Genomic DNA, 26,632 nt, shown 5'->3' with positions numbered 1-26,632 from the left:
GCTGTCATCTCCTCCCTCGCTGTGTGTGTGCGAGAGAGAGAGAGAGAGAGAGAGAGAGAGAGAGAAGTTTCCACTGCTCTTGGCGCACGGTCGCCGATCGCTCACTTCACGCGATGGCACGTCTGTATCCGTGTGCAGCTCTGTTGCGTCCTTGCTGCTGCTGCTGCTGCCGCCGTCGCTGCCGCCGCTAAAAACCCATCAAGTGTCACCACCATGGCTGAATTCGGAGAGAAGACCAACGCCGTCGGTCCACCACCGGTTGCCGGCTGGAAAGCTGCGTCAGGAGAAGCCGGGACGAGCCTGGAGATGCACCGAGGAGAGCCGGTGTCCAACGGAAACTGCAGCGCGTCGGATCCCGCGAAGAGGCTCCAGGACGAGTCCAGCTGCGAGTCCCCGACGTGGGAGAGCACCGGTCCAGATTCAGCATCCAAAGCAATCCCTCGACGCAGCAGTCTGATCAAGGTAGGCCATCATTTCCATCAAGAAAAACATTAATTTCACATGAATCTCGCTTTAAAACAGAAGGAGGGTGATTTCAAAATGTGATAATGTCTGCAAACTGTTGCACGACCAGAGAGGACCTCAATAAAAATCCTACTTATCAGACAAAATAGAACATAAACTAGGACATGGGTACTTAAAGGAAACACGTGAATTACACAGCAACACTTCAAGCCTCTACAGGAATGTGATGGTGATGCCATAGAAAGAAAGAAAAACAAACAAAAAACAGTTAAGGCATTATAATATCACTACTGAATCATGCATAAACAGATGTGTCTCTCTCTCTCTCTCTCTCTCTCTCTCTCTCTCTCTCTCTCTCTCTCTCTCTCTCTCTCTCACACACACACACACACACACACACACACACACACACACACACACCTCATCTCAGCATGCTGAGGGGAAATGTAGAGGATGAGCCTGGTATTGTCACATCAAAGGTAACAGTGAGAACAGAGGACTACAAATCAGCCCTAAATGCTTAAACGCTCCTTCTCGGGGCCTTTCAGCGATGTGTGTTACATCAGGCAAAGGTTTTTGTTCCAGCCAGACCGCAGCAGGCACTGTCACTTATTAGCACTCCATCAACCAGAGAGGAGGCGGTGGAACTAATAAGTGAAACCACCTGCTGTAGACTTTGATTATAATGAGAAAATGCATTCACTCTGCCCTCCACGGCTCACAGTTGAATGCCCCTCTCCAATTAACCCCACTGTCTTCTCTGGTCAGAGCTCCATCTCAGCAAAATGTCAGGTGCATTTGTGTATAGATAGAAAATAAATCACACCTTCTTTTCTGTTGGTTCGGGAACCAAAGGACGTTTAAATAAGTGTGATGCCACTAACAGCTAATCAATAACTCATCGTCTTACTTTGCCCTTTTATGGTTTCTGCCTTTAGGCATAAGGGAGGTCTTATATTGATCTCTAGTTGCTGCTTGTCTCCACAGCTACGGCCTGCAAAGACATGACTATTTAAACATGGCTTCATTTTGTGTGTGTGTGTGTGTGTGTGTGTGTGTGTGTGTGTGTGTGTGTGTGTGTGTGTGTGTGTGTGTGTGTGTGTGTGTGTGTGTGTGTGTGTGTGTGTGTGTGTGTGTGTGTGTGTGTGTGTGTGTGAATGAGCGTGTGATTGGCTTCAACACGGTGAGACAGGAAGCAGAGCAGTTGGCCAATTTCCTAGCACAGTTCATGTTGCAATACTGCTATTAAGTCATGAGCAGTTGGTGATGACACGTCACTTTCTCCGTGGCTCTCCTTCTCTCTCTCTCTCTCTCTTACTGCAACACTCACACACTCATCCCATCTCCTTGCCCACACACAGGCCTGCTCTTGCCTTTCTTCTGTTGGTTTCAACAGTGCAGTGAGCCTGACGGCCGGGATTTAAAAACACTCTGCTTGCTTCAGTGAAGATCTGGCGTCTGGGTCAGAGTTGGTGATAAATAACTCCTGGCGAAGGAGGGAGAGACCTGATATGCGGTGCCATGTTTGATGTGTGATACGTAATGGCTCCAGAACATCAACCCCTCTCCCTCGGTGCTGCCTTTACTTCAAAGAGTGGTAATGCAGGGCAGTGTTGCACATGTATCCAATGTAGTGGAGCAGAAACTGTCATGCATTGGTGACACGATGATGTCTTTGACTGTTTGTATGTTCAGTGGGCACGTTTAACGCTGAGTATGATCAACGAACCGAGGAGTGCAGCAGCAGCGCACATACATTTGTGCTTTCACCATAACCCCGCCAGTGTTTTGAAGCATAAAGTCCCGAGGCTTCAGATAGATAGAGCTCAGTCAGTGAGCCAAGCAGTTGTAAATCCACCTGTCGACACAACAGTTTGTTTCACTGTTTAGCTAAACTGCCCCCTCGATTAAACTCAGGATTCCTCGCAACAGGAGTCTGGGCGGTGTGCTGCCCTACAAGGCAAAGTGCAGTATCTGCATTTTTTCAAAAAAGAAATTTTAACCAATCAAAATTGTGGCATATTCTCTTCAATCTGGTAGAATTTGATATTGGCACTGTTAAAATTTCCAGAGTTATTGGGCTTTTTATTTTGCTGTCCATCCAAAAAAGCACTGTGAAACCAATGCAAAGTGCAGTATCTGCACCAAAACCAAGACAAAAGTGCTGTATCTGCCATAAACAAAATACAAAATACATTTAATTCAGTCCACCTTTATCTTTTTTTAAATATATTTTTTGGGGGGGCTTTTTTGCCTTTAATGTATAGGAGAGTCGAGAGAGAGACAGGTAATGGGAGGCAGAGGGGGGGGGGGGGGGTAACACACAGGATAAGACCGCTCGCTGCAGGATTCGAACCGGGGTCGCCTGCAGTGAGGACTGTAGCCTCAACACATGGGGCGGGTGCTCTATACTGAGCTAAACACCGCCCTAGTCCCCAGTCCATGCTTAAACCTGACAATGAAAAACACATTGTCAGTTTTTGTCAGTTTGGCATTTTTACAGATACTGCACTTTGCCTTTGTAGGGCTATGTGTGTACATTATAGGCAGATAAACAGGAAACATGACATTCCAGACCGACTTTAACAGGAGTCAGGGGATTTATATCCAATCTCTGTGTCTGTGTTTGTTTGTGTGTTTTTGTTTGTGTGTGTGTGTTTGTGTGTGTGTGTGTGTGTGTGTGTGTGTGTGTGTGTGTGCAGGCTCTGCTCCCTTTGGCTGAGGTAATGAGAGTACCCTTAATTGTATTTCATCAGTATGTACTTCATGCTGTTCGTCCTCCGCTCATTTATTCTGTCTTGCTCCTGTGTGCGTGAAGGAGTTGCAGAATCAGGTGCCCACTCAGTTTATGTCTGTTGCAAATTGATGACGATAACCGTCGCTGTCTTTGTCTGTTTTCTTGTTTTAAAGTACGCACACACATGTGCACACACACAAATCCAGTGTCGCACACAAACACTGACACACACTTGCACAGACTTGCCTGTTAGAAAAGTACAGCGAAGCAGAATGAACATCTGCCTTCCAGTTCTCTCATGGCTGGCATGTGTGCACACTGTTTGCATGGCCTCTATTTCTTTTGCTCATTCACTGAAGTTGGCCTGCTCGCCGGCCAACACTGGTCCAGTGGAGTGTCTTGGCACTGAAGAGGTAGCTTTGTGTAGAGGACGTATTATAACCTCTTGAATTGTAAAGGCAAGGCAATGCCTGGTGGCTCTTGGCAATCAAACATCATCACCACCTGCTCCCAGCAAGAGAGGAAACTCAAAGATAGCACTGTTAATTCACAGGGAGAGCCAGGCTAGCTGTTTCCCCACGATAACCCACACCTTAGTTCCGGAATTCTATTAATCAGACTGATAAGAGAGCGGTGTTGATAAAAAAAAAACTTGTACAGTCATCATGTTTTTAACTGGACAGCAAATTTGAATAGAATATCTTTACACAAGTGTGTAAAGTGTGTATTTGTGTGGTACTGTAAATGCATTTATTTATTTTATTTATTTAAGGACAATGTGTGCTTGCATTGATAATTCTCAAGAAATGAAAAGTTGGGTGCACCAGATTGAGCATAAGCTAGTTTCCATCTGTTGTCCCAACGTAAAACATAAAGCACACCATACAATAAAACAAAACATCCAATACACACCCAACTCTAAACCACATTCACTACAAGCAAAGAAGAAAAGGAGTGCTTAGTAGAAGCAAATGTAATGTGCAAAAGTTGCTTGTTTGAGAATATAAAAAAGTCCTCCATGACTCTTGTGTTTGTGTCTGTATTACCACCATCAGTATGCATGGCTAGTGTGTGTGTGTGTGTGTGTGTGTGTGTGTGAGCATTTTGGATGCGTATGAGTGTTTTTCAGACTGAGGGAGCAGCATTAGCCAGGGGCGTTAGCACTCAGCTGGGGATGGTAGATGTTTGAGTCACAGCAGCCCCGAGCACCTCCTGCAGTTCAAATCAACATCTTGAGCTCACTTGAAACCACATTTGACTATAGAAACAGAGCCCTGCACAGCAGAGAGACTGGATCTCACTGACACAGGAAATACTACTACTCCGCCGACTGAGTCACATAACACTTAAGCTCACATTCATAATATACATCCTGCCACGCGTGCAAGGTTGTACAGGTTGTGTGTGTGCGCGTGTGAATTTTTAAGTCTTCCTGAAGTCATTTCTGATGTGTTTGGAAACTCCGCACACCTCGCAAATCGCTATGCCTTCATGCTAACAGTCGCTGGCCGACTCGAGGCTGGTTTCAGTGGCTCTCCTGTCTTCAGGAAATGCACCTGTGACGTTTGTCAGCTGAAATCGCGGTTAGCTCGCTGACAAGATGACCTTTTCAAGTCAACCTTTTACTTGTTTCATTTTGTGTGGCGTGTGCGTGTGTTTGATTGTGTGTACGTTTCTACGTGTGAGTGCTTATGTGTGCACATGAGACTTCAAAGGTTTCAGGCGTAAAAGAGCATCTGCTGCTCTTCTTGCCACAAGGGCAGAGGTTTACAGTCAGACCCGCCACATTTTCTGTTGAACACTACTCCCATACGTTCAGCTGACGATACAACGTCTCGCCTGACCACGTAGTGTTTCCTGTGTCCTATTTAACCCCAGTGTCCCAGCTTCTGTCATGCTCCTGTGCAGCCTGATCATGTACATTTTGTAATTAGCAAGTAATTATGCATGAAGATGTCCTGATTAGGACTGCAAATAACAAGTAGTAAAACAATCAATTAATATACACTGGTGAATTGTTTAGTCTAGAGAATAGAATCTCACCGTGTGGCTCTGCCAACCAGTCAAGTTACAGGACACATGGTCACACACCTTCGTCCTGTTCCTGAGTTTGTGTTGAATAATGGCCAAGTGATTTTACAGAATATTTTGATGTCACAGTGAAAATGACCTTTGACCTTCTGGATATGAAAAGTCATCACTTCATCAATGTTTGTGTTATAATCAGCAAATGAATTCCTCAGTTCAATAGTAATTCTTAAGTGTTTTTATTATGGTGTTTTTTAGTATGAATGAATGTGTTATATGTGTAATGTTAGGGGATATGTGCAATACTGTTATATAGTTGTTGTTGTTGTTGTGATCTATGGTTGTGATGGTATGGCTGGTGATCATTGTGGCCATCAAGGTATTTATGGCCAGTTGCTGAGTCAAAGACAAATTTCCCTATAAGTGGGACAATAAAGTATCGTACCTTTGACCTTCTGCCACCAAATTCTACACAGTTCATCCTAGAGTCCAAATAAACATTTGTATTAAATTTGAAGAAATTCCCTCAAGGCGTTCCATCCTGAGATGGCCTGTTCATGAGATGGATGGATGGACAGTGGAACAACCTGGAAACATAACACCTCAGGCCACAGCTGTCAGCCCACCTGACATGAAGTCTAGAAATATTTTATCTGACTAACTGTGAAAAGCCCAAAGGTGTAACATTTTATATCAAAAAACAGAGACAGAAAAAAAAGAAAAAGCAGCAAAGTATCACATTTGAGAGAGTAGCATTAGCAAACATGTGGTGTTGAGCTCCAGGGTGAAGAGCTATAAACCACACCATGAATCGTCCATCATCAGCTGTCAAACACGCAAGGCCACGGGCCAGACAGCTCAGCCTTCCTATCAGCTTCCACTCCTCTATTCATTATTCTCCCTCAGCGAACAGCAAACAACTTCCTCTCTTTCTCTGATTTTATATCTGTCTTTATTAGTACATCGATGACCACGCCCATGGATGCCCTACAGTATATCTTCTTTCTGCTGACTTTGAGATGCATTAATTAGCGATAGGGGCTTGTTGCATCCATACAGTATAAACATAGGCTCTATGCATACAGTACATCCTTCCATGCATGCATGTAAGTTTGCTAATGAAGGCACAAAGCTACACTGGTGCCTACAGTCAAATACCAAGTGCACAAGTAAATGACTATCCGCAGTAATCTGCCACAGAGCTTCTTTATTTATTTCTCTCCATCCTTCCTCTAGCTCCTTCTTTCCCCATTTTGTTTATCTATTTCCACTTCTCAAGTTTCAACATTCTGTAATGTCTCTCTGTCATCTTGCATTTCCTTCTCTGATAACTGCATCTAATCTCCTCCGCCACCCAGTCTCCCCTATTTCTCTCACCACCCTCCCCACCATCCATCCCCACATCTGTTCATCTGTTCCATCAGCGTGAACCGTCCTATCAGGAACATCAGTGATCTCAAAGTCGCAAAATCATCATCTTTAGTATATTTCCAAAAAGATAAAAACGGAGAGATAGTAAATTCACTTATTAAAAAAAAGAGGTTTGAGTGGTTTTCATGATGTCGATGTTAATCAATTATTAGGCTCTAAAGTTTCCTCACAGCAGTGAAACCCTCATGTAGTGTATCGTTGTATCTTTGTGTGTGTCTTCTATGTGTTGTCACTTCACTCTGCTCTCGGTGGTGACACAGGAAGCTGTCTGTGACGGGCTGACATGGCTGCTTCCTGTTTTCAAGTGCAGTGGTGGTTTTGGAGAGTCATCTTTCTCTGTGAGAAAAAGTAAACGGGGCCTTTTCGACAGAGACAAACGGTACATCCTGACGGAGATTAAGTATAATGGAATTTGAATTTGTATTATTGGATGGAGGCTGGGCTTGTTTCGTTCCGCTGTGTGCCTAGCTGGTCTAATCTGCCTGGACACTGTGTGCCTGTTTTGCATGAAAAAAAAATCAATACCTTTAGCATTTTTTTATTTGATTCAAATGTTCACATACTTGCATTTTAGTTTGTGCCTTCCTGCTTTATCGCGTCAGGATAATTTATTCTGAGTCTACGGTGTTGTTTGGTTGTGCCTTGGAGCCCTGTCTCCCTCTCTATCTGTTATTTATATGTTAGGCTAACAGAGGTGAAAGTGCACCACAGCCTCCACACACATGAGGTAATTGAATCATATCTGCTCAGAGAATCCTGACGTTTCCCCGGCTTCAAACACAGCTTGTGACAGGCACACACCCTGTGAGCTTTATTGGTTTTTTAAAGGAAGGTATCCATTACCTCAGTGTGATTTCTGTTCACTGCTTGTCTATTAATCAGAGTTGACAGCGATGTGTGTTACTGACCATGTTATTTTATGTAGACTTGCCTAACTGGGTGAAGTGTGCACAGCGAACGGTGCTGAGGCAGTCACGGAGAAACCATTACCGCTAATGTCACACACAGAGGGAGAGAGAGAGTTATAGATTAAGGCCAACATTAATATCCGGTGCCTGTTGCTGTACTGTGCGAAAGGAAAAGGAAAGTGTGAATGATAAGGTGGTGCTGCACGTCGCTGTGTCTGCGAGTTGAGTCAATGAGCTTTGGCGCGCCACCTCATTCAGGGGGAATGAGCTTTTAAAAACAAATTGAGTGCTGCTGCCTTCAAAATAAATTGTTTTAAAGACAGACAGAGAGAAAATTCTGATTTGATTTTCATAGATTCCCCCCAGTGGGACAGAGAGTTACATTTATCTGAGGGTTAAATTTAGAGGTGTTGCTGTAGCTTTTTTAATGAGAACACAAAATCAATTAGCCCATTTACAAGTCAGGGTTTTCTTTTAATGCTTTCCGATATCCACTTTTTCAAATGGAATTGACAGTCAGAGCTGCACCCGTGGCTTCCTCCGTCTGGAGTGGGGGTCTTAACTTAGAGGAAAGACTTACTATTGCCTCCTCATCCCATGTCCACACCCCTGCCCCCCCCCCCTCACTCTCCCAATCATGCCCCAAAGCACCAGGGGTATTTTTAGAGCACCGCCTCCCTGCCTCCCTCACCACACCAGCTTAGAAAAAAAAAAAACTTGTTGCCATTGGAAACACTTCCCCATCCTAATGAAGTGATTCTCTGAGGATTTGTGATGGTTAGATGCCGCCCCTTTCCCTCTGAAGGAAACCTTTTCATCCTCTGTGAATTATGCCTTCTCTCTCTTTCACATGTTCATTCATATTCTTTAGATGAAACACAGGTTTTTTGTCTCTCTTTCTTTCTGCCCCTCCGCCCTTTCATATGCCACAGACTGCTTTCATATGAAGGCTTCCCCCCCCGTCTCTTCTCTCTCATAATAGATCCAAGTGCTCTGGAGGATCATATGGACTCTCACTTGATTGAAATCAGAGTTACGCTGACGAGCAGAGATTCATCAACTGTGCAGCAGTGTTGGCAGATGTTTGGTTTAAATGTGAAAATGTTGATCTGCCTATAGGTGATCAATTAGCCTGCTTAGATACACCTTTTTAAAAATGTAACGGATATAAATATGAGCTGTGCGGATTTGTCCACCTACGAGCAACAGGTGACTTGGTTTGATCATATCCTGATGTACTGATCATTTCAAAGTAAATTAATATCGTTGTAACCTTGCGTCAAAAGCTGTTTATTATTGTTAGAATATAAAACACACACACACACATATAAATTGTTGTAATATTTCATTAATTTAAAAAAATACGGCACATGAATCAATAAGCTGATAAAATAATCACTTTATATAACATTTTGCTTCCCTCCTTTTAATATATTCAGGATGTAAGTAAGACAGGGGTATGTTGAGTATGTGGGTGTCTGCGTCTTCAATCACGCCGCTTGGGATTGAATCAGATACAATTAAATTATCCCCCTTTATCCTTCTTTAGATTAGCTCCAATGAAGTCTTTGATTAGATTTGATCAGGACTCTAATATATCCATAATTGAATAACATCTCCCACATATATGCACTTATCTATTAGCATAAGGTACTCTGTGGGGGTGACGTCTGATTGGTCAATAAATCAGGCGGATGAGCTATGATGGTGAGCTCCGATAAACTGATTGGGTCTGCCAATGCCGTTGTGGAAGGGCAGAATCTGAATGCTGCAGCCTGCTGCCTCTGTCTAGGCAGGTATGATTAATGGTGTAATGGTGAAGGACAAGGGCAAGCAAAGGCTTTTAGCAGGGTATCAGGAAAACAATAACAGATTGGTAGGAGGAGGCTCTATGTGGTAGACCCAATAATCTCTCGTCATGTATGGTTATATAAGCTGATATGCCTTTTAATCCTTTGAGATCCATTCTGGACGGGAAAAATGTTTGTCATGCTTAAGCAAAGAATACGTTTCAGAGGGATCACTGTCTGCCCGTCTCTCTCTCTCTCTCTCTCTCTCTCTCTCTCTCTCTCTCTCTCTCTCTCTCTCTCTTTAAACTCATTTTTATTACAATCCCCTCCTCTGTCTGCTCTTTATCTGTCCCGCCCTCTCATCCCATCCTTCCTTCTCTCCCTCCTCATCAGGATGGGTCACGTGCAGGTCGGGACAGGAAGAAGACGGTGTCCTTCAGCAGCAGCCTGTCAGAGAAGAAGATCAGCAGTGCCGCAGACTGCATCCACTCCATGGTGGGTCAGCCACGGTGACCCTTTACATAAGATATAGGCTTTACATACCTGTGCATGAAATATTTAACGTGACATACATACTGTACACATCAAGGGGTTTCTGGTGGATCGTTGGCTTTTGAGTGGACTGAGCTCCTCCATGTCTTGTTTCCAGGTTGAAGGGAGTGAGTTGAAGAAAATCAGGCCCAACTCGCGTGTTTACCAGCGGTACTACCTGCTGGACGCCGGCCTCCAGGCTCTGTGCTGGGAACCATCCAAGAAAGAGTCCGACAAAGCCCGGATCTCTCTCGCCTCCATACGAGAGGTCAGTGTCCAGAGGAAAAGCTTTTGTAAATCAACCCGCAGTGGCTCTTGCTTTTATGGCTGGCCACACTGATCCTTTTAGAATAAGGTCATGGAAATATTTACAACCTTGAACCATCTGGATGACAACAGCTGATTTGCTTTTATTGTATCTGACATGGATTTTTTTTTTGTATCTCTTCTGGTCTCAAATTCTAGGTACGTACAGGTCGTAACACGGAAACTTTCCGCACCAGTGGAGTTTATGAGCAGATTTCAGAGGACTGTGCATTCTCCATCGTCTATGGAGACATGTATGAAAACTTGGACCTGGTGGCCAACTCCGCTGAAGTGGCTAACATTTGGGTGACCGGACTAAGGTGTGACACAGCAATGAAATCCTGTGCATATGTCATTTTTAAATCTAATAAAAACACATGAAACAAAAGAAAAAGCCAGAAATCCTTTTCCTCAGTGCTCATGTAGACTGTAGACAACCCAACCACATAACACCAACAGTCTTGTTTTGTGGGTGTACAATCAGATGTTCAGACTGCCATCAAAGGGAAATTATAATGACAAAGATTTAATTTGTGTCTGAGCGAAGGTGTGGTGAAGCTAATCTACCCAATGTGGTTTGCCCTTTTATGTCAGTCCAACATAACATCTCAAGTCTTAGTCTTGGCTGATTTTTTTCCCCCCGGTATTGATTGTGTTATGATGAACAGTGAGATCTTGGTGGAATGATTTCTTTTTATAGCCCTTTGAGACCTCTTTGTGATGAAAGGCTACAAGCAAATGTGATTTGTCTTTAAACTGATTCCACTGGCGCAGTTATTGTGGTTTTTTATGAGTGTCAGCGAAATGCCTGAGATGAAAATAGAAATGGGTGTTAGGCGGCATTGTAAGAAAAACCTTCTGCTTTATTGCATCAACCTTGTCCATTGTTTTCTCACCGGACTCCAGGTATCTGATGCAGTATGGGAAACATGCCCTGGACATGCTGGCCAGCAGTCAAGACAGTCTTCGTCTTGGCTGGCTCGTGCAGCTGTTTTCCTCTGCCGCTGATTCGGACAGACAGGAGGATGTTGAGGAAGGGATTCGCCTGCAGTCGGCCATTAAGTTGATACAGAGCGTGAACCCTGGGGTGAGCAGCGGCAAAGTGGAGCACAGGTTTAAAGAGCTTCAAAGAGTCAGGGAGCGGATGTGTGGGCTCACCCTCGATAATGGATCTGGAGTTAAAGATCACACTGAAGCCAAAAGACTAATGGGGAGACATGAGCGAGTCACCAAGCAGGAGTTCATCGAGGTCTTTCACGACTTTTGCACACGTCCGGAGATCTACTTTCTGTTGGTGCAGTTCTCCAGCAACAAGGAGTTTCTGGACACCAAAGACCTGATGCGGTTCCTCGAGGCTGAGCAGGGCATGGCTCATGTGGGTAACACAAATCAATTTAACCCTCAGATCCTGTTGGCACATTTTATGGACCATCTGATTTTTAATTTGTGATCATGCTATAATGTCCATAGGTTGCAGAGAGGTGGCTTTTGCAAGGTACACCATGCTCCTAAAAGATCTCCTGTCTGCACCTTATAATTCTCTGTTTATCGCGTTGGGACCTCATCTCCTGATAGGGACAAAAAATGTCCCCATAGAGATCCATTGAAAAACGCAAAAACCACACGTTTTCACCTGGGGGTTATTTTGTCCCAGAAAAATATTTTTTATATTTTCATGGTTTAATTCACATCAGGGGAAGTCAAAATATAGGTTTCACTTCATATTACCGCGATGATGTCGCTCCGAGGTCCGGGGCAGGCCCTGTTCAAAAGGCAGACATATGACTGTTCTCATAATAGTTGGAGGAAATAAAGTTTTCCAACATTTTTTATGACGGATATTAGTGGTCCCTCACTAAAACAGGCCATGAAAGGGTTAAATTATAAAAAATATTGATGAAAAAATGACACATCATTCATTAGAAGACACCTAACCCTAAGCAACAAAAAAAAATTGTAATACCTATTTTTACTTTATCATGGTGTGTGTTTGAAAACAGGGTACAAAAAGTTTTTTAACAGGATCTGAGGGTTAATTTAGGCACAGATGGACAAATGCTCTAAGAGTTTAATTTCTCCTTAACGCCTCTTCTTAATCTTCTGCTCTATCGCTGTGTCTTCTAGGTGAGTGAAGAAACGAGCCTGAAGCTCATCCACACCCACGAGCCGTCGGCGGAGGGCCGGCAGCAGGGATACCTGTCTTTGGATGGTTTCACCAGCTACCTCACTTCGGCCGAGTGCCAGCTCTTCGACCGGGAGCACAACACCGTGTGCCAGGACATGTCCCAGCCTTTGTCCCACTACTACATCAACTCCTCTCACAACACCTACCTCATCGAGGACCAGTTCCGAGGTCCCTCCGACATCTCCGGCTACATCCGCGCCCTCAAGATGGGCTGTCGATGTGTGGAGGTGGACGTTTGGGACGGCCCAGATGAGGATCCTGTCGTGTGCACAGGTCACGCCCTTTCCCCACCACTGGCCCTGCGCTGTGTGATTGAAGCAGTTGGAAAGTTTGCATTTGTGGCATCAGAGTTTCCCTTAATTATATGTATTGAAAACCACTGTTCACTTCGCCAGCAGAAAGTGATGTGGAAACATCTCACAGGTATACTAGGGGAGAAGTTATACACAAATCCGCCACATGAAGGGGACCTGTACCTACCGTCGCCGCATGCCCTAAAGCACAGGATCCTATTAAGGGGTAAGAAGCTGGGGCCAGATTGTAACGGAGAGGACGGGGAGGTAAGTGAGGAGGATGAAGGGGCAGAGATGTGTCAAAGGATGAAAGCAGCCAACAGCGCAGGGGCACTGCAAGGAGGGAGCGAGAAGGACACGTTGCAGAAAAGCCTCACCTTCACGGGCGTCACTCCTCCTCATCTCGCTCGCAAACAGTTCCAACTCTTGAAGGAGATGTCCAGCCTAGTGACTCTTTGCTGCTCGGTGGGCTTCACTGACTTTCAAACGTCATCCAAAAGCCAAAAACCTTGGGAACTGTGTTCCTTTCATGAAACCCTGGCTGTGCGTCTCGCTGGCGAGAGCCCCGGCGACTTCGTCAATCACAACAAACATTTTCTGTCACGCGTTTACCCCAGCCCCATGCGCATCGACTCCAGCAACATGAACCCTCAGGACCTGTGGAAGTGCGGATGCCAAATCGTGTCTATGAATTTTCAGACGGCAGGACTGATGATGGACCTGAACACAGCCTGGTTCCGGCAGAACGGGAACTGTGGTTACGTCCTGCGTCCGGCCATCATGCGGCAGGAGGTGTCGTATTTCAGCGCCAACACCAGAGACACGGTGCCTGGTGTGTCGCCACAGCTGCTTCACGTGAAGGTGGGAGGAGAGAATGATCTTTCCGCTAGGGACAATTTCAACTTAAAGGACAATTGCGGGCAAATTCAACTCGGGGCTGTATTTTCCTAACATCTTAGGTCTAAAAGAAGGAATCTGAAGATTTTCAGTTTAATTGCTCCTGTTTTGCGGTAGTTGTGTCTGTCCCTGCATCGCCACGGCAGCAATGAATGGGAGCGGATGGAAGGTCCGCTGCTTAGGCTGTTTACATCCCTCAAAGCTGCAATTTTTTTTTAAGTAAACAAACTTCTTGGTGCATGTTTGAGTAGCCATCTGACACTGTCTGTGGAAAAAAAAAGCGGCTTTGAGGGATGTAAACAGTCTAAGCAGCAGAACTTCCATCTGCTCCCATTCATCGCTGCCGTGGCGATGCGGAGACAGACAAAACTACCACAAAAAAGGAGCGATTAAACTGAAAATCTTCAGATTCCTTCATTTAGACCTAAAATGTTAGGAAAATTACAGCCCCAAGTTGAATTTGCCCGGAATTGTCCATTAAAGAGAATTTTACTTTAATTTGTAGCTTTGTCCTTTGTTCTCTTGGGTAAAAATAACATCAGATAATGTGGCTAAAAAGTCTAACCACCAGGTCAGTCACTCAGAAACAGAGGGAATTAGATTTTGGTCGTGCCCACTTGCAGTTCTAGCTCCAAATTAAGTTCTCTGGATCTTGTGGCTTCTTTACAACCAGTCTGATGGTCTCACAGGTCTTACCCACTGCACTTCACTGCAGCAGTTAGTACATCTCTTTTCTTATTGAGTCCAAAGCTACAAAAAAAGAACAGAATTGTTAAAAAATGTAATAATCTTCTATAAACTACTTATTATGCTGTAAAAGCCAACAATGCATGGATAACAAGCTGATCCTTCTTGCAGGTGATCAGTGGTCAGAACCTGCCCAAGCCGAGGGGCTCTGAGGCCAAAGGGGACGTGGTGGACCCGTACGTGTACGTAGAGATCCATGGCATCCCAGCCGACTGCACTGAGCACCGAACCAGGACAGTGACCCAGAACGGGGACAACCCTGTCTTCGACGAGAGCTTCGAGTTCCAGATCAACTTGCCTGAGCTTGCCATGGTTCGCTTTGTGGTGCTGGACGATGACTTCATAGGCGACGAGTTCATAGGTCAGAGTCACAACTATTCCAAACGCAATGAGTTCACTGTTTAATAGAGAGCCTAAGCGGAAGCAGGAAGTAACGTCGCCATGGGACCTCAACTCTGAAAAACTCGCCATTCAAATGAATGAGACTGAAAATTTTATTTCGTGATCCGATTGAATTGTGCCATGAGAAAAAAATATGTCCTCTACCTGTTTAAAACATCACGTTTCATGCCGAGAAATCAGCCGTTTATCATAAAACGGCAACAGAAGAATGTATTTTGTGTAAAGACCGCTCTACGGACTACAGATCTGTGTCGCACAGAAAATACGTCACCAACTGACACGGGAAAGGGCGGCATTTGGTGTGTGACGTCACCTACGCGACTTGTAGTCTTTCTGCTTACAGATTCTTCTGAATTTTATTCTACAATAGCTTTACAACAAACTGCTGATTTCTCGGGATGAAACGTGATGTTTTAAACAGGTAGAGGACATATTTTTTTCTCATGGCACAATTCAAACGGATCACAAAATAAAATTTTCAGTCTCATTCATTTGAATGGCGAGTTTTTCAGAGTTGAGGTCCCATGGTGACCGTTACTTCCTGCTTCCGCTTAGGCTCTCTATTGAAATCGCTGTGAAAGTGAAAATATTTTGTTTTTTTCCCCTCCCGCCACCACAGGTCAGTACACCATCTCTCTAGAGTGTCTCCAACCGGGCTACCGACACGTACCGCTGCAGTCTCTGACGGGGGAGGAGCTTCCACACGCCAAGCTGTTCGTCCACGTGGCCCTCACCAATCGCAGAGGAGGAGGGAAGCCTCACAAGCGAGGCCTGTCTGTGCGGAAGGCACGAAAGGGGCGGGACTACACGGCTCTGAGGGACCTGGGCATCCGGGCGGTGGATGAGGTTTTCAAGATGGCCGCCCCACTGCTGAGAGAAGCCACCGACCTGAGGGAGAACATGCAGGTGAGGAAGAGCGATGAGGGAGGGAGGGAGATTATTCTTTTACAGTGGACACTTTTTTCTAGTACAAAACAGGAGCCATGTTTAAAACCCTCCTGTTGTCCTCCTGGGTCAAGAAAGAAAGGAAGGAAGGTCGAAGGGAAAGATGGGAGGAAAGAAGGAAGGGGGAAAGGAGGGAAAGGAGGGAAAGAAAGATGGAGAGAGGGAACAGATTTGTTTAAGGAAGGAAGAAGGGAAAAGGGAAGGAAAGGAAAGAAAGATGGAGGGATAGGGAACAGATCAGGTCAATCGGAGTTAGGACGAAGGGAAGGAAGGAAGGGAGGAAGAAAAGAAAGAAGGAAGGGAAAAAGGATTGTGGAAAGAAGGAAGGGAACAGATCAGGTCAATCGGAGTTAGGACGAAGGGAAGGAAGGAAGGGAGGAAGAAAAGAAAGAAGGAAGGGAAAAAGGATTGTGGAAAGAAGGAAGGGAACAGATTGGATCAATTTGACCCAGAAGGACAACAGGAGGGGTAATTATTTATGTGATGTTGATAATAAACACAATTATTTTTTTAATACTCACAACAAAGGGAATTTATTAGAGCACAAAACATTTTGTTTTCTGACATAAACACGCAATTTTATGTTCAACAATCAGTAGATTCATATTTTACTGTGAAGATTGTATTTGCCAATAAAGTGGAGGAAGAATCACATGCACCGACACTTATCTCCACTTCACACTTATCTTAACCTTCCTGGGCCAGACAGCGGTGTCATGTCACCCTGCGGAAATGAAACAGTAATTACAGTATATGTTCAGTCAGTGTGATGTGAGACTGTTGGCATCCACAGCCTTTAGGTTTTCTGCCATCTGAGTCCAAACTACTGCAACAAGCCCAACTGCTGGGGAGCAGGTCAGTAGCTGAAAGAAAAGACAAATAGCTCTGCTGCAGGAGAAGCTGTTTGATTAGCTGTGTGTGCATGTGTGAGAGAGAGAGCGAGAGCAAGAGCGAGAAAGCAAATCAAGCTGGCGACAAAGTGGGAAAGAGATTTCACAGATTGTTTTTGATGACTTGGTTTCACTATCATCAGGGTTAGAAAATAAGAAGGAGGCAGAGAAGCAGAGCTGAGTCACATGTTTACACATTTCTTTTTTTATTCTCATTTCACGTTAACAGAACTCGGTGGCGGTGTTCAGGGAGCTGTGCGGGGTGTCGGCCGTGGCTAACCTCATGCAGTGCGTCCTGGCTCTGAGCTCCAGAGTGTCGGGACCAGACGGGACGCCTTTGCTACTGTTTGACCTCCGGGACCACTACCCGACTCTGGAGCCCCAGGGGCCCCTGCCTGATGTCCTTCGTCGGGTGGTCTCCACCTATGACATGGTGAGGAGGGCAGAGAGAATAAACAGTTAATATTCTTCGAGGTTTATATAACTCTGACTTTCATCAAAAGGAAGGAAAGTCCAAACAAAAGCCAAAGAGATCACGACTCAGTCGGCCACCTCCCATCTCCTGTGTACTTGACCTAACAATGAAACCCCCCCTCCCAGACTAAAGCTTCCTTTTTAGCCCATACGTTCTGAAACACAAAGTGAGCTCTCATTGTTATGTAGCAGACAACATCCCCCACCGCCCCCGGCCGTAATAAGGCTCGCAAACACATCAGCGACATCCTCACCTTGGCCTGAATCCCCCCCCCCCCCCCCAAAAAAAAAACAAAAAAAACAAACCATGCACTTTCACTGACCGAGGAGAACGTATTATTTAACAGACTTAATTTATGTAATGATGTCTAAAAAGGAATCGAGCCCTGGAGAAAAACTCCCCTGTGGAAGTACACACAACAAGAGAACCAGGGCGAGAGAGAGAGAGAGAGAGGGTCAATTGGGCCGTTCGTTAACTCATCAGTCGGTCAATAAAGCTCAACCACCAATCAGAGGGTTTGAGTGTGTTCGAGTCTGCTGCATGGATGTTTCCTACTGTCCTCTTTTTCATATCTCACTTTCAACACATTTCCCTCCAGTCTCTTCAGCCTCCTCCTCCTCGTTCCTTATTTCACTCGCTCATCTCTTTCTGCGCCCGCCTCTTCCTCTGTTCTCCCTCTGGGCCTTGTCAGATTGGAGCTGCCCGACATACGTGGTTTCCATACAGCTGTGGTGCTGTTGCTGCTGCTGCTGCTGCTGCTGCACTTGTCCGTTGCTGCTGTACGTTGCTGTGCTAAACAACATTACACCCCATTCTGGTATCTGTCTGGCTGCTGCAATACTTTTTAAATTGGTATTTGCTCAGAGTCTTGGTCTTTCATATTAGATAATCCCCCAGGAGTCTCTTGGGTAGTGATAGACAGTAAGTATGAATTGCCAATTTAGTGACCAGAGCATGTGTGTGTGTGAGAGAGAGAGAGTTTGTTGCATTGCGAGTAGGGTTGCAAAAGGGTGGAAAATTTCCAGTGGGAAGTTAAGCTGGGGAATTTTGGTAATATTCCAAATTGGAAACTTTCCATGGGAATTATGAGAATTTATGGGAATTATTGGGAATTTATAGGAATTAACTGGAAATTGGGGGTAATTTAAACAAACTTATGTCATATCCAAACATAAATGTAAATATTTTGTCTTCTGTGCATGTGATAGAGGAATGCACAGTGCATGTCGGGGGCGTGGCCTCAATAGCCCTGCAGTAAACAGTGTGCTGTGTGCATGTGATTGAGGAATAGCATAGATACAGTATTCAAGTGTACTTGTATTAAATCTGGTTGTTTTAGCCAAGATTATGCTACAGTATATTTTTCCCAACTATATTTAAGTTCCCTGTTAAGGGACAACCTTCAATTTTGTAAATTTGGGATTTATTCCTGTTTATTCCCACATATAGTCCTGTTAATTCCCATGGAAAGTTTCCAACTTTAAAAATTCCTGGGATTTTGCAACCCCTAATTGCAAGTAAGAGACAGAGATGCTCAGGTTTGCAGCTAGAAAGTGTCTGTAGTGGAGATAAATGGATCTGTTTCTGCTCTTTATTAAACTATGATCAAGGTTTTGGTGTATAAACCGTGACACTTTAACTAGGGTTGTTTATCACTGCTGTGCAACTAGCAACAGACCTCTAGCCGTGTGTTTCAGCATCAGTGTGTGAGTAAGAGCGTGTGTGTGGCTGAACAGCTTTTTCCTTCCCCAGCGGCAGGGTCACGTCCCAGCAGGGTTTGTGCATGTGTGTGTGTGTGTGTGTGTGTGTGTGTGGTCACTATTTAAAAGAGCTGTCACATCAGTCTCTGTGGTTGCCTTCACATATGCATGCGCATGTTTTGTATATGCTGATGCCTTTTATGGTGATTCTGCCTACAGTGCAAACTCCAACAACGACACACATGTGGAAAAATCTTAATTATAAAACTATAATCCTGTGTTATTTATTCCACTGGTCTCACTCTGCCTTTGTATTATTCAGTGTTCTTTCACAGCAGACAATGAAACAGACTGTTTGTGCTTAACTGTGAGATTTGTGCACAAAAACAAAACAAAAAAAACAACATGTTGAAATGAGTCAGGCTGACGGTGCTAACGGAGGTTTCCCTCTCTTCAGATGGTGCAGGCGAGCAGAGCGGTGATGGAGCTCTCCGATGGGATCTACGACAGGATCCTACACATACAGACCACGGGTGCGTAGGTTTGTCTGTGAGTGTGTGTACTCGTGTCAGTGTGTATAAGAGATTCTGCTATGTAGAGCAGTTGTTGTGATGTGTGTGCGTGTGTGTGTGAAGAGTAGAAACCAGGCTGTGCCTATATTCCTAGTCCACTCGTGACAACTCCCACACAGCCCCTTCAGCAGTGCCGTTATCCACACTGCAGTCGCTGCTTTTGTCATTAACTTAAATCCCTCCTCTCCTCTCCTACGTCCTTTCCTTTCCTTTCCTTTCCTTTCCTTTCCTTTCCTTTCCTTTCCTTTCCTTTCCTTTCTTCTTCCCCTACACGTTCCCACAGCATTTCTTCCTGCCTCATCTTCTGCAAACATCAGCCTAATTGACAGTGTTGCACAAGGTTAGATGAGTCTTTTTTCCTGGCCAGTTTTATCTGCATGTTTTGGATGGAGGCGGTTTAAATTGGCTCAGCTCCTGCTGTTGATCACCCTTCAGTCGCTTAAGCAAAGGGCAGCGTATCTGATATCATTTCCCTGATCTTTGGCAGAGGTTTGTTTACTTCAGCCCGGTCCCTCGGGTGCTCAGACATTAGTCAGCCAGACTTTCGTCATCATGACAATAAACAAACCCACAAACACACCAGTGCACACACACACACACACATTACCCACATTGCACTTGGTCTTCAGCTGTCACCCAGGAGACTGACATTTGGAGGTATTAAACGGCAGTTTGGTGCAAAAAATAAACACATTTACGTCATTGATGTGGTTCTCTAGGTGCTGGATTTTAAAAAGCTGGCATTAGAGATATCAGATGTTTTCAGCAAAATGACACTTGGTACCCATATTCAAGCATCTGCATGTTTCACAAGAGTTTATGTGGTGTAATGCGCACTAACCCGTCCGTTTTTCAATAACATCCGTGACAGCAGTGTGAATAGAAAAGAGGAAACTAAGACAAACCTGAGGTGAATAGATACTGTGAGACAAAGATGATGGTTCAGTTGTGGGCTTTTGTGGGGAAAGAGAGCGTTTGACGGAGATGAATGTTGTTTACAAATTCGCAGACTGTTCCACTCTGCTCCCAGATACAGTAAGTCATCCTGTCCTCCACTGAACTTTATTTTAGGTTTTTAAAGGCCACAGCTTTACTCGCCGATCAAATAATTTGTGACATTAGCATCCGTTGTGTGGCTGAGGCTGCAGCGTGGGCCAGCTGATGCTGATGCTGCTGCTGCTGCTGCTGCTGAGACACTGTGTTAGCGTCCTAGTGTGACTCAAAGGTGTTTTTTAGTTATCTATTGATTTTACGTGTGATCACAAGTAGTATTATTAGTTCACAGAGTGAGATCTGAAAGTGCTCGTGCTGGTGGCCTGGTGGCAGTACTTTCTTCTGATAAAATGCCGCTGCAGAGCCGGAGGCCGACTCCACGGCAACAAAGCTCCCGCTGTGTGTGTAAAGATGGTGATCAGGTGATCCCAGCGTGGAGGTCCTCCTCTCGGTCCGGGAGTAAGGGGGGTGGGTGGGCAGCGATGAGCGAAGCTTAAACGGGTCACCGGGGAGCGAGCCGTGGCATGGGAGGGCTGGTGGCAGAGATGGATGTCTGGAAGAAACATCAGAGCAGAGAGATGAAACGGAGAGGGAGAAGAAAGCCGTGGGAAGATGAATGGCAGAGATGGATTGCTAGAGGCGACGCTGAGAGGAGGACAAGAACACCAAGGGAGAAGACAGCGTGAATCTACTTACGTGTCGTAATGTGCTTCTGTGTTACAGGACTGATTCTCCTAAGTTACAAAAACACTTATTTTCTCCCTTGTAGTGGTACATAACCTTACTGTCACACCCTGGGCTGCACGTCTAGATAGATAGATAGATAGATAGATAGATAGATAGATAGATAGATAGATAGATAGATAGATAGATAGATAGATAGATAGATAGATAGATAGATAGATAGATAGATAGATGGATAGATATAACTTTATTCATCCCGAAGGAAATTCTTCTGCCAGGATGCTCCAAAGGGAAATGTGCAAGGGAGATAAATAGGATACAAAGAGGAAGTATGATAAAATGTATCCTCCTCGTCTAAAACAATAGAATATACGCTACAAGTGCAAAGGGAGCAACCTAGACATAGGTTAAATACTGTGCTACATCATTTGAGTGCAATACATAATTTAAAATTAAATAATACTAAAGCTAAATGCAGTCTACATCACTGCAGTGAGGTGAGAAGTCAGAAAAAGCAGCATTTCAAGAGATGTGATCTCCACATATGAAATTCACCTAAGTTTAGAGACAGAGGTGAAGAAGCAGACCCGACTGATGCTGGATATTTGAGAGATAGTGACGTTGACTGAAAAGAAATCTGATTGAAATATGTGACAGATGACGATCAAACATTTTGGAGAAGTTCTCTGTTTAAAGGGACAGTAACTCCTCCTGTTATCTATTCACGAAAATCGATTATTTGATGCTGCATTCACCTGCAGTCGGGCAGACGGCCGTCGGTAACAAACCAGATGTCATTTTAGTCTCAGAAGTCGAGAGAAAGCCGGTAAAACGTGGGTCAGGTAAACAATACCACATCGCCATGACAACATATTGTCACGTGTATTGTTTTGCCTGGTGCTGACGGACCACTTGTTTACATAGAGGCTTGTTTATGCCGTTACGTGCAGCGGCTGTCGTCCGTCTGCCGTCTGCCCGATTTCACGTGAATGCAGCATGAAAAATACGATTGAGTTGCTTGCGATATACAACCGCAACGCTAGATGGGAGTAATTCCCACACAATGTACCTTTAAAATGATAACTATATATCACGGAGAGAGTGTGTGTGTACTGCTGCGCTCACCTCAGTGTGGACCCAGTGCGCTGGTGGGTGTGTGGCGTATTTTACAGCCAGTTCGATGACCCCCTCCCGCTGCAGCAGACCCGGGCCGGAGCACATGGAGAAACCTCCAACCTTCTCCACGCCGGGGATGAAGAAATCCACCCTGCACACACAAACACAAATCATGATGCGAGTCAGATGAAGATTAGAATCAAAAATCAACATATCACATGGATGTAGATACATTTATAGATGCAGGCACAGTGTCTCAGTGAATGATTTGATGGGTAATAAAGTGATGTTATTCATATGTTTGGCCTTCACATGAGTCTTTACCAATATCGTCAAAATGGTGATATCTTCTTGAAGAGTGCAATTTATGCTTCAAGTATATATTTCTTTTTTCTTTAGGCCTATTCTTTTTGTGACTGCTGTCAGGCAGCTGCTTCTCCTCCAGGGCCCTGACCTTTACATTTATAGAGGTGTTGGTTCTACAGCAGGTACACCAGGAGCTCGTAGTGAAGCTGGTTGTTTCTTACAGAGCAGACTGTAACTACTGTAACATCAGACTGAAAGCCCAATCTGTCAGTTTTCTGTTTCCTGTCACAGCTGCTCACAGTTCAGACAGCGGACAGGAAGTGGGGGTGCTGCACTTCCTGCTACATCCTGATTTCCGGGCCCTGGAGGTTATTTTGGCCTCTGGGTCCGGGTCCTGTTTCTGTCTGTGTTTGTCTGTGGGTGAACGCTGTCCCCGTATTGGCTTGGAAATAATGTTCCCTCCCATTGGCTTCGCTTGGTTTCACAGGGAAATAGACTCTCACTCACACTCACACACACACACACAGGCACGTAGGCTTCAAGTTGCCTAGCAACCACGCGGTAAAGGTTATTATTCAAGCAACTTCTGTAGGTGTGTGTGTGTGATGTTGAGCAGTGACAACATATGTGTGTTCGGAGACATTTAGTGACAGACAGGTAACTGCTGAGTCATGCTCACACCTGACATCCAGCCTGTTCACGCTCTCCTCTCCACGCGCAAGTGTGTGTGTGTGTGTGTGTGTGTGTGTGCGTTACTTACCCACAACTTGGCATGTTTAACGTCTGGGCTCTCGTTGATGTGTGCCCCATGTTAACCCACGTCCGGGTTTCCATGGTAACAGTGGGACAGTGGCCCGGGGCGGCCAGAGGGAGCCAGACACACAGCAACACAACTCATTGCACAGTGCACACACAGTAACTACTGTAGCCGGCGGCCTGACTTGGATGACGCTGTCTCTCTTGCTCCATCATTTTGTCTCTCAGATTTTCTGTCCACTTTACATCATCCGCCTTGAATTTTTCATTTCTTTATTTCATCTCTGTCTGCTGCCTACTCTGCGCTTGTAACGGAATTTATGGCCAGATGATAAACTCATCTGTCGAAGGGCGTGTTCCTCCGCAGTTGTCTTGAGTGTGATGTTTATAAAGATCCATGGTTTTGCTTATGGTTTCTATATTTACAATATTTACTAGGATAAAGGTGAGATCCTGGGAGTTGGATCACCATCATATTAGTCAGCTTCTCCTGCTCTGGACTCTTACAGTGTTAATCATTCAGGAGGTTTTGGTGCTGTTGCAATTATCCAGAGAGCTCTTTTCTACTCCTATTCAAATTAAAACCAGTAAGAAAAAAAATCACACACACAAAAAGCACTGAATAATTAAAGTAGTTTTACCTTAAAATTCTGCCCCGAGGTGCTGCGAGCCAAACCGCCGCTCAGTTTCTTTCTCTGATAACGTCTGATCCAGACGTTCAGGGTGGATTTTACCAGGAGATGAATCCTCCAGAGTCTCCTGCACTCCAAAACAAACAGACCTGGTGATTAAATCCCATAAAAAAAAGAATAAAGCACTTTTATCCAATGCTGCCAACGCAGACATGGCAGAGGCCGTGAGCTGAGCTGCCACTGATGTTTACTCAGCTTGTTTCTCTGACAGCTTCAGATCCAGATGTGAGATGACTACAATCCTTAACAGAACATGTAGCTAAAAACAACCCAGCTTTAAAAGGTATTTCATAAAAAAGGGCCTAAACTGGATAAAAAAGTCAATTATGACTCTGACAGACAACCAACACACTGCTGGGGATTTAATGCTATCAACACAACAGGTGGCTGAATGAAATGGACTGCTATCATGATTTCTCTTGGTTTGAACATCAAATACAACATAATTCACATTTTCAGACATTTTAATGTGGAAAAGTTACATATTTTACATATTTTTAAGTGTCGACCCATGAGGGTAGGGGAGAGGAGGGGATCCTCTGCTGGTGGAAACTCTCAGATTGATCGGCTGGGGCAGCGCAGGCAGACAGATCATTAATCAGACATTAGTGATGTCAGAAAATGTACTGAATGTGAATGTGAGGACTCTGACAATGTGCTGGAGCAACGGAGTGAAGAGTACAACTGAGAACTCGGCCCCTTCCCAGCGGCTCGATTCTAGCCGGTGTACCCAACCGTTGTTAACTGACTTTTAAGTCAAGTTAGAGGAATTACACCAAGGGCAGGTGAGCAACAGAGATGAAGTACAAGGTGCTGACCTCTAACCTGTTGTGTCGGTGTGTTTTGAACTGTAGCGATGGAGTTTCATGAGAAGCTGCAGAGCCTGGCGGCGAAGGAGGGGCTCAAAGGTCGCAAGGTCAGTCGAGCGCTGGAGAGCTTCAGCTGGAACATCACCATCCTTAAGGTCAGCAACAGAACACACTCACACTCTCACAAAAAACCCAAAACAGCCCCAGGGGGAGACCATTAAAATATGTTTTGGCCTTAAGGTGGTTGCTCATCGTTTTTGTTCTCTTTCATCCCCCTCTCCCTGCTCTGCCCTGCGTCCTCCATCCTTCATCCCTCCATCCTTTTCCACATCCACATCCAGGGCCAGGCTGACCTCCTGCAGAACGCTAAGGCCGAAGTCCAGGAGAACATGAAGCAGGTCCACGACGCCGCTTTGACCGGAAACCTCACCAAGGAGGGTGTCGGAGTGACGAGAGTCCGCTCCCAAACACGACGAGGCCAGGAGGACAAACCCACCGCGCCGGGTGCTAGAGGACCCTCGGCGTAGCAAAGCAAAAAGAAACGAGAGAGAAGAGAGGACATGACCAGATAGCTGTTGTAGCTGCTGTGGCAAACCTTCCTCATGTCATTTGTTCCAACTTATTAATCTGCCACAGTGATGGACTTTAATAAAACCGTGGGAGAAAGACGAACAGAAGAGTTGATGAATGTAAAAAGTCTTCAAAACGCAGCCACTGTCCGCCCACCTGCCGCCGAGCACCCGCTGCTGCAGCCAGGGAGCGGAGGGAAGAGAAAAGATGATGGGGAGTTGAATGTAGCTTGATTCGAAGCCAAGGTTCAGCTGTTAGTACTGTATTTATACTGTAAATACACCAAATGTTTATCATCCTCCTCCTATGTGCAATGTTTTTCAGCTGTGTCACGAAGAGTGAGGAACAAAAAAGATCACTTTTCTAGCTCAGCCTGACTCAATCTTTAGCCAAGTCACGTTTAAAAAAAAAAAAAAACCTTTGAAAAACATCTGTAAATCTGTACTTGTACTTCACTAAGCTGCTACAGTTCCCAGCAATATCAAGTAAGCAAGGTCTGGTAACATCCTATCTGTTGGACCAGTGCAGCCCCTATATGTCTCTCTCCTGTTTTTACATTAAGGTAATAGGTCATAACATAATAGGTCTTGGGTCGCTGCTCTCCATCCAGTCAACTTGAGGTCCTTCACATTGCCATAAAGTCTTTAACTCCACCTTATAAATGTTGTCTCACATACAGTGTTCTATATTTTTGTATTTCCCCCAAAGCCCTCGTGGTGAATAAACCACTGTTAATGATCAACTCTGTGACTGTAAACGTCTGCCTCTAGGGAACAAATACTGTTTTGTTGGAAGTGCTTCATTTGTGTGAAAAACACTGTACAGTATTTTATTATGTGATTCTATCCTTTTGCTGTAAAGAATATTTTACATAAGTTATTGATCCTTTAACGAAAAAAAAAAACATTCCAGAAACACGTTGTCGGTGCAGTAGATGAGGCTCCATTATGTTCAGCTGTGTAAAAGGTTGCCGTTCTCCATCATCCTCCTTCAGTCAGGATGGAAATAAACTAGTTTTTAAATGAAGGGATGCTCATGTGTGTGTGTATGCGTGTGTGTTACTGTTTGGCTGCAAGAGTTTTAGTTAATAGACAGTCATTCATACTGACATGTGACACAAGCTCTGCCTCCAGTGAGCTTCCATTAAAACAGCTTCACTGCTCACTGGGACTCACTGATGATTAAAGACACAAGCTCAACTAACAGACCTCGCAATTATTCAGATGTTTTATGGCCCCAAAATTAATGAAATCAGCCTAGAGAAAACAATCTCACCACATCACAGCGGTCCAGTTAGCAGCTGGTTGTGAACCTTTGGTTAGATCACATCTTCTATGGTTGTTGTGTTATTGAAAATATTCACATTTCCAATTTTAGCCATAGTTGTAGCATATTTACAAGTTT

General features: G+C 44.8%; 1 protein-coding gene across 1 annotated transcript; it reads left to right on the top strand.

Annotated features, from left to right (window-relative positions):
• Positions 1 to 121: 121 nt before the first annotated feature.
• On the top strand, positions 122 to 26,316 carry LOC310993532 (inactive phospholipase C-like protein 2). The gene is made up of 12 exons (XM_083981913.1): positions 122 to 462; positions 9,753 to 9,854; positions 10,009 to 10,158; positions 10,356 to 10,516; positions 11,103 to 11,571; positions 12,321 to 13,535; positions 14,430 to 14,679; positions 15,340 to 15,626; positions 16,785 to 16,988; positions 19,188 to 19,263; positions 24,704 to 24,813; positions 25,000 to 26,316. Exons 1-12 carry the CDS (start codon positions 214 to 216, stop codon positions 25,183 to 25,185), a joined length of 3,459 nt encoding a protein of 1,152 aa, XP_083838039.1. The 5' UTR covers positions 122 to 213; the 3' UTR covers positions 25,186 to 26,316.
• Positions 26,317 to 26,632: the final 316 nt, after the last annotated feature.

Source organism: Trachurus trachurus (assembly GCF_905171665.1).
Source record: "Trachurus trachurus genome assembly, chromosome: 11".
Taxonomy (NCBI): Eukaryota; Metazoa; Chordata; class Actinopteri; order Carangiformes; family Carangidae; genus Trachurus; species Trachurus trachurus.
This window is presented reverse-complemented; position numbering and strand designations above follow the sequence as displayed.

Coding starts and splice junctions, on each gene's coding strand:
- LOC310993532 (XM_083981913.1), top strand. CDS start 214: ATGGCTGAATTCGGAGAGAAGACCAACGCCGTCGGTCCACCACCGGTT. Junction 10,159..10,355: donor CTCTCGCCTCCATACGAGAG/GTCAGTGTCCAG, acceptor CTCAAATTCTAG/GTACGTACAGGTCGTAACAC. Junction 24,814..24,999: donor GGAACATCACCATCCTTAAG/GTCAGCAACAGA, acceptor ATCCACATCCAG/GGCCAGGCTGACCTCCTGCA.